This window comes from Lissotriton vulgaris, chromosome 1_1 (genome assembly GCF_964263255.1).
Source record: "Lissotriton vulgaris chromosome 1_1, aLisVul1.2, whole genome shotgun sequence".
Lineage (NCBI taxonomy): Eukaryota > Metazoa > Chordata > Amphibia > Caudata > Salamandridae > Lissotriton > Lissotriton vulgaris.
The window spans coordinates 1,770,445,518-1,770,461,181 of NC_141685.1; the positions used below are offsets into that span (position 1 = coordinate 1,770,445,518).

Consider the following 15,664-nt stretch of genomic DNA (forward strand, 5'->3'; position numbering starts at 1 on the left):
TTTGCTACACCATTTGTCAGATTTTGCTCATTTTTGCATCTTTTTAAATGCTAAGAGCTTTCATGGCAATTTATTTCTGAGACTTAGGACTGATGTAAAGAGCCTTACTACAGTTTCACCTTCTGTATAGCACTTTAATATTTGATTAAACCTTCATGGTTTTAATAATTTACTGATCTCAAGCCTTTTTGATTTTGATTTTTGAGATGCTGTTTTCAATCTTATCTTTAGGTACACATGGCATTATTTATTCATGAGGACAACACCGCCCTTGACTATACATTTCTATTATACAGATTTTTCGAGAAATAGCGCCCACATACTCACCAGAGTCAAAGGCTCGGGTTGTGCCCTTCAGCACTTCCAAAGTGAGAGCCGCTATGATGTCAGCCTGCTGCGCAATGGCTTTGGCTCTCTCTACAGCCTCACAGCCTAGAGAGGTGATCATCTGGGTCCCATTGATCAAAGCCAAGCCCTATAAGAAATAAAAGAAAGACATGCTAATTTGTTACTAGATATGTACGATGTTTGCTTGTCCTGCTCAAGAGAAATACTTCATTAGACAATTTAAAAGATATTAACTTTGAAAATATACATCTTAACTATGTCCACATCAAAGCTGCAAGCTAACTTAGACCTTATTTAGGGTTTGGAGGAGCAGGAGGAAATGCCATAAACAAGCACTCCTTCAGTTCTGCTAACCAGGCAGTTCCCCAAATCTATTTAGAGTCGAGGGTACTACTGGGTGTCTATCAGCAGAGCTTAAGGTAACAATAACTCCTTGTTAAGCGATATGTCCACCAAAGGCCCACTGGGTCACAGTGACAGTCATCTTGAAAGCTTTACGGGTACCTTATGCTATCATGCAGTCACCATACGGAGGAACAGTGCACCCATTAGAAGCACTTAGAACATTTTTTAAATGTAGGTCATCTTGTGTGATTTGAGAGGGAAAGCAAAGATTTATTAGAAGAAACCTTCCAGCAAAAGATGGCGATGAAGAAGAGCATTTTGGTAAAGCAGCGCATTTGACCACCTGAATTAGAACAGACAAGGAAAATAAAGGAGGGGGTCTGACCTGTTCTGTAAACTGTGAATAATCACTCGAATGAGGTATTAGGGGGAGGGTGAAGGAACAATAGAACTATTAAAGACAGCACATCTCTCAAGACCTTATTGCAAAACCATTAACAACACATTAGGTTACATAAAAAGCAAGTCTAGTGTGGTAATACATGGCTGGTGATATAGTACATAAACTAAACTAAAGACAAGAAAATAAGGACACGGATAAAAAAAAGACTATCAAAACAAGAAAAATATAAATACATGTAATAGGAACCAAGGAAAAAAGTAATAAGCTTCTCTAGTGAATACTCCTTAAACATAATATGGATAGTGCAAGAAATATGCAATATTTATCCTGAGGAAGTCCAGGACCAGTAGTCAAAAAGGAAAATTATACTTACGCTGTAAGCATATGGCCATAGCGTGCTGCGCTGTAGATTCACATTCTCTGTGTACTCCTGCCATTTAGTGTTGGGCTAGGGTGTTTGAAAGTTGTCTTTCTTCTAAGAAAGTATTTCGAGTCACAAAGTGAAGTGTGACTCTTCATTTAGCTGACACCATGCATGGACAATGACTTCATATTAAATTGTTTTTCGCACAGTGAGTGAGAGCAGTGTGGAGTGGTGAGCAAACGCAGTGTGGTGCACATGTGTATTGCACGGGGAAGTTAGCTAATAAAGGGCGAGATCTGTGATCAGAGCCACCAGCTTCTTGGAAGGATTATGGACGCATGTGTATTTACAGGACTAGACACTATGCACCAATGCTTAAAGGCAAGCCTGGGTGGGGAACTCTGCTCCGTTGATGGAGTTTTTTGCACTCTGTACCCTGCGGAGTTCGCGGAGATCTGAATTTTCTCGCTCATGCTCACCAAAGCTTATGTTGGCAAGTGCACAAAATCCAACACGAGACCACTTCCCAGGGAGATTTCTCAATGTGGGCGGTCACGTATGGTCGCTATCGCCAGGCCCGGACTGTGCGTTGCGGGCACCGGTCAATCCCCCGGTGGGCCGCATGGGTGGGGGCCAGTTTTGGGGCCCTGGGGGCCGATTTTGTCACAGAGCCGATTTTTTGTTACAGTGCCGAAAATCGGCCCTGTAACAAAATTGGCCAGGGCCGGTTTTGGGTCCCAGTCCGGAACTGGCTACCACTTGCGTTGAGAAACCTTCCGTTCGTGTTGAGGAAGTGGCCGCTCGAGTAGAACTTCTACTAGAGTGGCAGAAAGAATAGCGCCCTCTTGTACTGTGAGATATGCCGTTCGCGCAGATTTTACAGCGCGGGACAAACACCTGGCGCTAAAAATCAGTTAGAACAGCACAAGGTAACCCAATCCACCATTGCCGGAACTCAGAGTAGGTTGGTGGAGTTTTTTTATCACTTCGTGGAGTTCCACGTATCGGAACTCTGCGAACTCCACCCAGGCTTACTTAGAGGGTACTCCACTACTAGTGATGGCTAGTGTATGGATAATGTAAATATCTGAAATAGTGTCCTAAGGACAATTTGGCCAAGCATTGCATGTTGTCTGGCTAGGACAGCCACACAATAATGTTTAGTAAAGTCTGTTGGGTTGATTAAATGTCTGTGTTCAATCAGTCAGCTTCGAGAAAGACATCCTTTTTGCCCTGATCACCCCCATTGTTTTGATTGATACTGACTTGGACTTCTCACTTTTAGTTTTTCACAGATTTTGAAATGACTAAATCGTTATAAGAAGGCATGTCACATCGCTCGACACACTGTTTCATGAACTTTCGTTTTGCTAGTGGTAATCACGAGCGAATAACCTACCCAGTCTGATATGTCTTGCACATTTTTGCATGAAAATTATTTAGTATCATCTTGTGAAGAGCATTGAATTAGAATTTTCAGTTTATTTGATGGAATCACACGTTAGTGAAAAATCGGTTATAATATGCTTTGGCAAGGGGATTGGCAAAATCGTCATTTCACAATGCTGCACTGTCATTTATATCTATTTTACAATTCGTTGGACACTTTGGCACCTCACTCTCCGGTCTTGGTGAAAGCACCATGTTTTGGGTTGATACAGATGGACACATGCAGTGGTAATCTTTAATTTTCAATTGTAATTTTGCATCTTCATTGCAATTTTCTATTTTTCCTCGGAAATTTACAATTTGCACTATTTTTGTGTGTTCCGGCAGATGGCCAATTATTGTTTCTTAGTTTGCATGAAATCTTGCCCTGAAGAAGGGTTCCACGAAACCGAAATGCATTGGGGCTGCCAGAAAACACAGGCTCGCGGATTCCGTTTGATGTAATCATCACTGTTTTGAAGGTGACATCATTGTTTATTTGAAGGGAATTTTTCAATTAAGTGTCAACTTTCATTCACTTCATGAAATTTTGAATTGAAAAATGCATGTGTGAGTGAACTAGACATGGTCTTGGAGTTGTATGTAAATTTGTTTATTATTGATTATGTTACTAATATTTGCTGAACCCTTTGGAGTCATTGGTAGTGTGCTTCAATACGAAATGCAGGTTACTGCTTACTCAGCTTACCAAAGTATTTTTTAGGAAAAGTGGCAGATCCCATCAATAAAGCAGCACACACCGATTCATTATATAATTGTAGTGCACAATCAGCAGAAATTCATTAAAAAGGGTGTGCAGGTTGATTCTATCCACTTGAGTCTGAGAGGTTTGCCACATCTTCTAGACCACAAATAGGAGTGGGAGAGGCGGAAAAGCGTAAGCATAGATCGCTGATTAAGTCATTTATAGTGCATTGCCCATGGACTAGAGGTGTGGTTACCTGGAGAGAAAGTGTCTGTATTTTGATTTTTTTTTGGGTGGAAAATAGGTCTATGTGAGGAGTGCCCTAGTGCTAAAAGTAGGAGTAGGAATTGCAGATGGAATTCTCAATTATAGCCATGTGTCCTGCTGAAAATATTGGCCAGGTTGTTGTTCACCCCCGGAAGGTATTCTACCAGGAGATTAATGCAGTGGTGAAGTGCCCAATACCTTGTATTTTTTGCCAGTAGAAACAGGGGCAGAGAGTAAGTGCCACCCTGTTTCTGAAGGCAGTACATGACTGAAATATTGTCTGTTTTGATTATAACTACCTTGCCCTGAATGAGGGAATGGAAAACTTTAAAGATGATATGCATAGCAAGGAGCTCAAGGTAGTTGACATAGTCCTTCTGGTGATGAGGAACCCACACCTCCTTATATGTAATTTTTCCAGATCTGCCCGCCCTCCCCAGCTGGCTCAAGAGTTATCCATGGTGACTTGTGGCATCTGAATTAGGAAGGGCTGTCATGCGATTGTTGCTGTTCCACCACCGGGCGTTTACCAACACTACATCTTCTCATTGACCCTCTGCTTATGACGACCATTGATTTGAAAGGTATTTTCGAACTAGACACATATGGAGCTGCAGAAAGTCATGCCAAGGTGGTAAATAATGGTTCAGACCGAGAGTTTCTGACTTGGCTGAAAGAGGCAAGAGCTACTGGAAAGTGACAGCCTCTGTGGACTATGGTAGAATTTGCCTGTAACTGAGCTTAGTACTGGCCTTACAAATGGCTGGAGTTGAAGGGGCTGTAGATGGGTTTTGGTGGCATTTAACATGAACCAAAAGTATTTAGGAGTGAGCTTGTAGCCTGGGTTTCTACTATGAACTGGTGCTTGCTTGCGATCTTCATCAGCTAATAGGGGAAAACATGGATGCCCCCCTCCTTCAGAATGCTGCTACTACTGCTTCAAGCAGTGGTGAGGCCGAAGGTAAGTACCTTGAATTTATATTGATGAACACTTACTATGAAGCATAAGTAGCGCCCGTGGCCTAGATGGATGGGGATGTGGAAGTGGGCATCCTTAAAGTCTAGTACTGTTATGCAATCACTCGGAGATGGCATCCGGTAGTATTACCATAGGAAAGTGTTCAAAGGGAATAAAGGGATTGAGGGGATTGAGGTCCAGAATGGTCCTAAGAGACTCGTTCTTCTTGGGGATGAGGAAGTAAAGAGAGTAAACTCCTGCCCTGCGATGGTGAGGGGGAACTGGTTCTATTGCCCCTTTTTGAAAGAGCACTTTAATCTCTTCCTTCAGAAGGGTGAATTGTTTGCTGCTGAGGGTGTGGCTTGAAGCTTAATGTTGGGGATGTGATACATTCTAGTCAGTAGCAACTCGGATGCCTGAAGGATTGGTCGCGACGAAGGATTGGAATCTCGGTGTGGACGCGATCGCATGCCAGAGGAGACCAGAGTCTTGGCACCCACGGCGTTTTTTCCCTTCTTTCCGATCTGACCATCCAGGTGGCGCCGGTACCCGACTGAGATCTCTTCTGTTGATTCGCCGTGTAGTGACCATTTGATCGAATTTAGAACTTGGCACTTGGAATCTGGACGCCCTGTGACTGGGAAGAGCCGTTTATCGACACTTGCTGTGGGTTTTGGAAGCCTGGGACTGGCAAGGCAGTTTTAGAAATGCTTGCCGTGGCAATTTGATTTGGAAGACATGTCATATTTGTATGTTTGTGTAAATATATGAGTTGCAACCCATATAGGCAGGTAACGAGGAGACTTTTCTCCAAACTTGATTTTGATTTGAACGACACAACGTACTAAAGGTACCTTAAGTGCTACTTTGATTATAATATTGCATATTCTGCACTATTTTTTGGCATGCCTGTTTTTGGCGCACTTCGTAGGATGTGCTGCTTTTGTAGTGGTACCAGATTAAGACTTGAGAAATCACAGCCGGCTCCCCCAGAGGGGACGCTTAATAAGGATATGTTTATTAAATATGGTCTTTCTTCTATAATGTACAGCACATCATGGAACAAATACACTCGTGCGGATCCAGAGTTGAGATGGCCAATGCATGGGTCATTTCATTTGCGAAAGATTGAGTATGTGGGCAGTGTATGTTTGATCGGAAATCCAGACAAGATCTGTTTGAATGCATACGAATGTGGGTGAAAGAGGTACGTGAACGAGAGAGGCGTGAGCAAGCCTTGATTGAGAAAGAGCAGCAAAAGAGTGTGTATGAGAAAGCACAAGAGTTGAGAAAGAAAGAGGTGCAAGAATTGAAAGAGAGAGAAGAGAAAGAACGCAGATTACAGGTATCTGGCCAATACGCTGTTCGGCAACCTCTCTATCCTGTCCTTAATAAACCGCAAGATGATTTTTTTATTATTAGATCGTCCTCTGCCTCCGTATGCTGTTCCGTCTCCCCAGCTGGCAAGGATGAGGACTTTGATTCAGAGCAACAAAAGACACGTGACACTCGTTCTATGCTAACTGCAGACCGTGCATCCCAGCTTAGATCGGCCGCCCGCAAAGCACTTTGTGATACTGCCCCCGCATCTGACCTATTAGACAATATGGAAGGGTGTCAGGAAAGGGAACAATTGTATTTTACTGAAGTGTTTTCGGGGAGGTTCTTGAGCTGTTTAGGAAATACTCAGAGGAATTAGAACCTAATGATGTGGCAGCTGATATTAAGCATTTGCGTGATGGTTCTTTTCTTCCCTTTCAGGTGGCTGACATGATCAGGCGGTTGGTAAAACTGCGTGTTGAAGCAGTCCGTTTGCGAGAGGAGAAAAAGATTGCCGATGCAGCTGCGAAGGCATCTCAGACCGGCGGGGTGCAAGCACCTATCTTTGGAACAGATAAGATTGCACTAGTGCATGCGAAACCAATGCGAGAGGCTGCGCCTTTATATGTCCCTCCTAAAGGAGTGGGCACCAGTGAGGACAAGAGTTCTATTGATGCAAAAGGCTATTTTATTCATAATTGGGTGTATACTCCCTGGAACAGGGCAGATGTAATGGCACTTAAAGCTGCACTGCCTGACCCACAGAAAAATTGAGCCGCTTTCTATGAGGAAGTGGCGGGAGCCATTAACTCATGCACTATGACTTTGCCTGATGTTGATTTATTTTTCGGGTTGATATTACCCCCAGACATGTGGAGGACTGTGCGTAAAGTTGACGATCACACAGCTTATGGGGCATCGTGGAAAGAAATAGAACAAGCGGATGAAGACAGGGAGCCCGCACAAAAGCTGTGTCAGTTGATTTTAGATCTTCCAGCAGCCATATTAGTTAACTTAAAAACGATTATTTCCCCTAAAAAGATAGATTGGACAGTTTTAGCGTCATGAAAGCAAAAGGCAGATGCATCGGTTTCTGATTTCTTTACGCGCTTTGAGGAAGCATTTCATGATTTTAGTGGCCAGTCATTAACAGATGATACAGATAGACATCTGTTTGTAGATAAGTATGTAGCAAACTTATTACCAGGAGTGGCTAGCCGTTTAAAAGCTAGTGAAAGCTCTTGGTCTACGTCTTCTCTGGCATCTCTCTAGACGATGGCTCAATATTATGAGCGTCAGGAATTAGAAGCGAAGGGTAATGAAGAAAAGAAGTCTAAGGAATTAAAAACAAAAGGTTATGTTATCTCAAGTTTATGGTCCGCCTTCTAGAGGTAATGATAGAGGTGGACATGGATCTTATGGTTCTTCTTACACTTGCTCGACTATCTGTTGATCAATGTGCATATTGTAAGAAATTTGGGCATTGGGCAGCTGAGTGTCCAGCATTACGCTCACAGCAGTATACACGTGGTCGGGGACAAATGAGGAATCGCGCTGGATATTCAGGGCCTAGGGAAAATCCGAATGATCGCGCTAGGTTTGATTCTAATGCACAGACACAGAATGGGTTTAATACTTTTGACAGGCGTAACCAATATCAAATGTCTGACTATGTGCAGCCTGACTCACATGACTCTGCTTATGCATAGGATTGCCTGGTATGGGGTAAGGAATCAGTTGAAGTCCCAGTAGATCAGAGGGGTCCTTATGGTACAGCACATGTTTTGGGTTCTACTGATCAGTTTCTGGTTGATACTGGAGCTACTCGTAGCGCTCTGTCTAAACAATTGGTTCCAAGGGCTCCCCTGTCTGGCTTGACGATTACATCGATAGGGTTCGATGGAACACCTTCCCTTAGCCAATTGTCACAACCACTTGCATTACATGTTGATAAATTCATTGCTCCATGTCAGTTTCTGCTTTCCCCAAATACACCAGACAATATTGTGGGTCTTGATATGCTCAGGCATTTCAGGGCTACAATACAATGTTCTCCTGAAGGAGTACGGGTGATTTTAAATGATAACCATCCTGTGATGGAAAGAGCCTGTCTTGTTAAAGAGGATATTGCATTAGCTTCACTCCCTAGTACTTTGTGGGCTACTTCAGACACTGATGTAGGACGGATGGTTATTCCACCGGTGCATATTAGTGTAAAGGAGGGAGCTGTGATGCCACGCTTACCTCAGTATAGAATTTCACAGGAGGGAGAAGAGGCACTTATACGCATTGTTCATGATCTTATTGAAGTTGGAGTTGTTGAGGAAGTTCCATTTAATGTTTGTAATAGCCCGATTCTTCCTATTTTGGAAAAAGATACTGACACTAGAATTTACAAATTTATAATTGATTTAAGCGAAGTGAATAAGATTGTGGTACCACAATATCCTGTGGTCTCTGATATTACAACACTTCTTACCTTGGTTCCCCCGACTGCAACTACGCTTTCTGTGATAGACTTGAACGCTTTCTTTTCGATCCCTATTCATCCTGATAGCCGATATTGGTTTGTTTTTACTTTGAATAATCGATCGTATAGATTTTGTAGAGTTCCTCAAGGCTATACTGAAAGTCCTAGTATTTACAGTCAAGCATTAACCCCTTCACTGCGGCGGCTATTCCGCCGCAGTGCTAAGGGGGCGGGGCGGCCGCGCGGCGGCCGCATGCTGGTGACGGAACCGCTCCGTCACCAGCGTCGGTGGCGCTGTGCTTATGACGGAGCGGTTCCGTCATGGCCCGCCCCGCTCAATGGAACGCTCAGCGCAGGCGCGGAATTCGCGCCACGCAGGAGCGCCGAGCGGGCCATGACGGAACCGCTCCGTCATCAGCACAGCGCCACCGCAGCTGATGACGGAGCGGTTCCGTCATCAGTATGCAAAGGGTTAAAAAGACAACTTGATTCTTTTGTCTTACCTGAAGGTGTGGCTCTCATACAATATGTTGACATCTTGTTGGCAGCCGATACTCCTGAACAATGTGAAAAATGCACCTTGTCCTTGCTTTCTTTCCTTGCTTTGCACCACCATAAAGTGTCATGTAAGAAACTGCAATATTGTAGACCACAGGTAACCTATTTAGGTCACCTTTTGTCTAAGGAGGGCCGTGCACTCACATCAGATCGTATTCAGGCAATTTTAGACACACCAGTACCTTCTACACAGAAAGAAGTTCGTGCATTTCTTGGTCTTACTTCCTTTTGTAGGCAATGGATATTGGGGTTTTCATCCATTGCTAATCCTTTGTTAGCACTTTTGACAAAAGATACACCAATACCCCTCCTAGGGACAGATGAATGTGAAAATGCTCTAAGACAGTTACGACAAGCCCTTTGTTCAGCACCAGTGTTAGGTACCCCAGATTACATGAAGCCCTTCACACTCTATGTACATGAGAAAGATGGATGTGCATTGTCAGTTTTAGTACAGACACATGGCGATAAGCAACGCCCCTGTGCATATTTCTCAGCAGTACTTGATCCTGTAGCTCGAGCGTTGCCTTGGTGTTTCCGTTCAGTTGCGGCAACAGCTGTGTCAATACGCCAGAGTGAAGGAATAGTTTTGTCACATAAGTTGTTAGTGCTGGTACCCCATGCTGTTGATGCCCTTTTAAATCAAACAAAGACGCAGCATTTGACTAGTGCCCGCTTGACAGGATATGAACTGACACTGCTAGCTCCTCACATTACACTGAAGAGATGTGCAACACTAAACCCAGCCACTTTGTTGCCGTATCCGGTACTCAACCTGAGTCACAAGAAACACATGACTGCATATTTCTTACTGAAGAACAGACAAAGGGTAGTGTGGATCTACAGGATACGCCCCTTCCAGATGTAGATGGAGAATTGTGGGTTGATGGGTCCTGCTTGAAGTTGCCAGGTGGTACAACTTCAGCTGCCTATGCAATCACTACGCTTCACACAATAGTGGAGACAGCTCGCATACCACAGAAATCGGCTCAAGCAGCTGAACTTATAGCTTTGACACAAGCATGTGAGCTACGTGCTTATTTGTGTGTGAATATTTATACAGATAGCCGCTATGCTTTTAGAGTGGCGCACGATTTTGGCCTGCTCTGGAAGGAAAGAGGCTTTCTTATCAGACCCTCCAGGATTTCGCGATTTGGCGCGAAATCAGCACTTTTGTAAAAATGCCATGATTTTTACTAAAGTGCCAGCGAAATGGGCACTTTTGTAGAAATCGCGCGGCATTTTTACAAAAGCTGCTATATCCTGGGGCGTCTGATTAAGGAGCAGAGCCACGCTCATCTCTTTCGTCTTTGACACGAGTTGTTGAGCATGCAGCAATACAGTCCTATGTTTGTCTGACGACCGTCACCACCCTGCATCCATATCAGACCATCACGCGCAGTGCCCTATCACCCACGGGACGTCACATCCATACAATCAAAATGCCACCGACCTGAAGCAGAGTGCAGGGGTTTATAGTACCATAGCAATGACGGAAGGTCTAATGAAATCAGTGAGTTGTCCGCATAAAAGTCATGTGCGCAGCATGGCTACTCTGTGGCTAAGAAATACATAGTTCTAAAGCTCAGCCAATAGCTGTTTGGCACATGCATATTCTCCTGAATTCTGCACTACACAATCTGAGCGGTCGCATCACAAACGCGTGCGACGTGCTCCCTGTTCACCATTTTACTTATAAAATAGGATACTCAAAGGGCGTCATTTCAGCTACTGATCCCCTCTTCGCATCAGCCTCTTGTTTTTAAGGAGGCCGCTGGCAAACTGGACCATTTCTATCCCTTCATTCAAAGTAGCTTTTCATTTATATTTTTAGGGCGTCATTTCGTTTTTCAGCAGGGGCACCGGACATCTCTCACCTAGCAGGGCGACAGGGGCGTGCTTGTTTCTAAAAGTTTGCCACCAAAAGGCCGCAGAATCGACTCCTACCTCCCCATCCCTGCTACGACACCACACACCTCAGAAGGAAGCCACATACCTCAATCCATGCAGTGACAGGTCCCTTCCTGAGGTAGCAAAAGAAATCCATACATTGGGGAAACAGTCACCTCGCGCTGCGAGGCGCAGGCTCCACTGCACCTGCTGCACCCATCATAACTTGCGGCTGACTTCAGACTTTCCGGCCTCAGCCTCTGGCCTCAGGACCACGATTGTCATCTCACCTTTGGGCCTCGGGGTAGCCTGTAGGCCTCACTTTTAGTAGTTCCGAAATGTGCGCATTAGCATCAGATTTACTAGGTTTTCCCCTCTTTTTGTGTCTCTCCCTGTAAACCGTATGCTAAGGCGCTACCACAGGAAGCGGCCATTTCCTTGCATGAGAAAGGGCAACCAGACAGCGCTGTGTCGCCTCTTGAGAATCAAGTGCACCCCATGGAGCAGGCTTATGTCTCACTTCCGGGTTAGGCCTAAACTTGTACCAGCCGTACAGCTGTGAGTCAAATGCTCTCTGGCACTGAAAGGCACCAAGTATGTGTTGTGAAAGACTAGATAGTGCCCCAAACCCAGATATTATAATACTTTCAGTGAGGTGTGGTTTTGTTTGTCTGTTTGCAAAGATATCCTATATGAGGAGAGGGGGTGGGGGAATGGTAAGTGGTTAAATTATCGTATTTCGGTGCTGTGCATTGAAATTCAGTAATATGCCTAATTATTGCTGCAATGGGATGTTATTGTATTGCTACTGGTAGAATTGCATTAGACCATATATGGGGAGTTCCTAAACCAAGTTCTGTATATGATATACCTTGTGTCTTAATGAATGACTATTTGGCACAATTAACGGATAGCTTGGTTTCTATTCATCAACAGGTTCGAGAAGCACTTCCTGATAGATCTACAGGTGAAGGTCATGAGCTCTGACCTGGCGACCATGTGATGATCAAGGTCTTCGAGAGGTCGAGCAGCTTGGAGCCGAGGTGGCGTGGACCAGAGCAAGTGTTACTCGCCACGAGGACAGCAGTTCGAGTCACGAACCGGAGGAAATGGATCCACAGTACCCCCTGTTGGCCGGTAGACAACACCATATCTGTACCAGTGAGGGAAACCCTGGAGCCTCAGGATTCTCGTCGGGCGCTCCTCTGGCTCCACGTGCTTCGCCATCTCCACCCCGGCTGGGCCTCTCTGCGGCACTCCTCTCCTGCCACTTGCACCCCTCGTGGAGCTTGGGGAGAGATCCTACCACCCACTATACGGCGCCATGAGTCGAGGATAACCCCCAGGTTGCGTGCGTGGTTGGTGGGTGTTGGAGCTGTTCCTAGTGTGGTTGGCTGCCAGGAGTCGTCCCAGGCCGACGGGGTGGATCCGAGGATGAGGACCTCCGTCTTGTCAGAGTTCAGCTTCAGTCGGCTGTTCCTCATCCATTCAGCGACGGCCTACATTACTTCGTGTAGGTTGGTTTTGGCGGTGTGGGGGTCCTTGGCGAGGGAGAGGATTAGCTGGGTGTCATCGACGTAGGAGATGATGTTGAGGTCGTGCAGTCGGGCGACGTGGGCGAGTGGTGCCATGTAGATGTTAAACAGCGTAGGGCTGTGGAATGAGCCCTAGGGTATGCCGCAGATGATCTTGGTGGCTTCGGAGCGGAAGGCGGACGTTCTGTGTTCTGCTGGAGAGGAAGTCTTGCTTTTCGAGGGAAACAAAGTGTTTACATTGTAAATAGACCAAATATACATAGCTTCATGTTGTTAAATAACTAAATAAAACGAAGATATCCGTGTTTGTTGTAGGAAAAATGGCCAAATAAAATGCCGCAAAATTTCCATATTTGTGCCGCTAAATTTCCATTTTTGTGCCGCAAAATTTGCTAATCCATGCCGCTATATCCTGGGGGGTCTGTCTTATGTCCCACGGGATACAAATAATGCATTGAGAACTAGTGCATAACCTTTTGACTGCACTGACATACCCAAAGAAAATAGCTATTGTGAAGTGTAGTGCGCATAAGGTGGGACAGGGTAATGCTTTTGCAGACCGTGTGGCACGTGAGACTGCGATGCAGCGAAGTACTACTTCCATGTATGTAGTGAAGTCGCAAGCTGAACGTTGGCACAATGCTAGACAAGAAGTATTAGAGATACAGAAGACCGCTTCTGAGAAAGAACGGGAGCAATGGTCTAAAGATGGGGAGTTGGATGATGAGGGTTGTTGGCGGAATAAGCAGATGGGTAAATGGAAGTTGCCCATAGCTTTTGTACAACCTACGGTTCAGATGGCACATGGGCTAGCACATGTTGGAGCTTCAGCGATAACGAAATTGCTTACGCGAGTTTGGGAGCATCCAGAGATTGCTAGCACAGCTAAGAGAGTAGTACAGTCTTGTTTGATCTGCTTACAATACAATCCTGGAAAAGGGACGCGAACTCCTAAAGGAGGGTTTGCTACACCAACTGCACCTTTTGAAGTTTTGCAAATTGATTATATTCAGCTTGAACGCTGCAATAATCTAAAGCATGTCTTGGTGGTGGTATGCGCCTTCAGTAAATGGATTGAGGCGTACCCCACAAAGGACAATACTGCTATTACTACAGCCAAGATGCTTTTGAAGGAATTCTTTCCTCGCTATGGTGTTTGCAGATTTTTGTGGAATGATAATGGACCTCATTTTGTTGGAGAAGTTATCAAGTCGGTCCTGAAAGTATTAGGGATCAAGCAAAAGTTTCATGCAGTGTTTCATCCACAATCAGCAGGATTGGTGGAAATATATAATGCTACTCTGAAGTTGAAATTAGCAAAGATACAGGCTTACATATCTTTGACTTGGCCAGATGCGCTGCCACTGGCATTATTGTCTTTCAGATCAGTGCTGCATTCTCGAACAGGTCTCACACCATATGAGATTGTGTTTGGACGACCCATGAATATATGGGGAGTTCCTAAACCAAGTTCTGTATATGATATACCTTGTGTCTTAATGAATGACTATTTGGCACAATTAACGGATAGCTTGGTTTCTATTCATCAACAGGACTGAGAAGCACTTCCTGATAGATCTACAGGTGAAGGTCATGAGCTCTGACCTGGCGACCATGTGATGATCAAGGTCTTCGAGAGGTCGAGCAGCTTGGAGCCGAGGTGGCGTGGACCAGAGCAAGTGTTACTCGCCACGAGGACAGCAGTTTGAGTCACGAACCGGAGGAAATGGATCCACAGTACCCCCTGTTGGCCAGTACTTCCTACCTTGGTGGAGCCTGCTGTGTTGATTGACCATTGAGAGGTTCAGACTGCGGAGAAAGGCCACGCTGTGACACCTGACGGATCTGAGGAGTTCTTCCCGGACCAGACAATCCCTGGAGCAACGAGATATAATTTGAGACCGAGAAAGGAGTCTACAGTGCTTTTGAAAGTTGTCTGAGCGGTCCCTGGGTTAGTGAAATGGAGAGCCGATGTGGCAAGGGGGGGGGGGGGGGGGGGGGGATCAGCCATGCATTAGTGTAGTGACACCAGTCTTGGCCCGTGGTGAAGAAATCAGAGGCTGCCCAGGGGTAAGAGTTCTGACAACTACTTTAGTTTCTGAAAGAGTCAATTAGGTTTGTTGCTAGAATGGAAACGAGGAAGCTGATATTTTGTGCTGTAGGGTTTATTGCTGCTTTGGTGATTATGGCAGCAATCGCCTGATCTGTTGAGAAGATGGCCCCTGCTCGTGAGTTGTTTGTTGCTACTACACCGATACCGGAAGAACATCTCTTTTTTACACTTCCTTATCATGAGCGGATGCATCGCCAGTCTTATCTCAACAACACTTTTATTCAGATGCTGCACCACACCCATAATGCTACAAACATGACCAATTGTTGGGTATGTGGGATGATACCTGCACATCAAAAGAAAGGAGGAACTCCTTTTATACCTCTTCCTTTCTCGCATAATGGCTCCTGCCGAGCCTGGTATACGCTCTTGTTTGCATCTAAAGTTCCTACAGTAGGTGGACTTCTTTTCCGCCTTAATAAAATATGCTACCAGGATAAAGATGGGTACCTCCAAGCTAATGGAAACGAGTGGGAATGGGAAGAGTACCAGCCGGACAATATTTCAGCACCATACGTCTTCACCCACATAAGAGACTATGCTGAAGATGGACAATTTATAATTTCTGTTACAAAGACTAAAGCAGATTTATGTGTACAAAATGTTGGACGAATTCCAGTAGGAATAAGTGACTGTATTGTAGTTTTAAATATTGATGGAGTGAACAATAGTTCTTTTATAGCTTCGCATACTTCTTATTTTGTGTGTGGTAATTATGGATATTATCGACTACCAATTGGGTGGTCAGGCATATGTTATGTATCGTTCTTATTGCCTCCTATATTCTTGGCACCTGCATCATGCCATCGAGATCTTTAACTGTTTAATGACATTACTAAGAATAGATATAAAAGGACACTAAGTACAGATGATGTAGATCAAACATATACTAGTCTACAGCAATATGTGGATTTCAATCTGGGACTGTTTTTCTTAGTGGTTGCTGCATTAAATAATAG

General features: G+C 44.7%; 1 protein-coding gene across 1 annotated transcript in view; it reads right to left on the minus strand.

The window, feature by feature from the left end:
- Positions 1–15,664, minus strand: part of HAL (histidine ammonia-lyase) — a 372,837-nt gene that overhangs the window by 130,724 nt on the left and 226,449 nt on the right. The window contains exon 12 of the mRNA XM_086919081.1: positions 328–475. Coding sequence (XP_086775207.1) covers positions 328–475 — 148 coding nt within the window. The remainder of the gene's footprint in view (positions 1–327; positions 476–15,664) is intronic.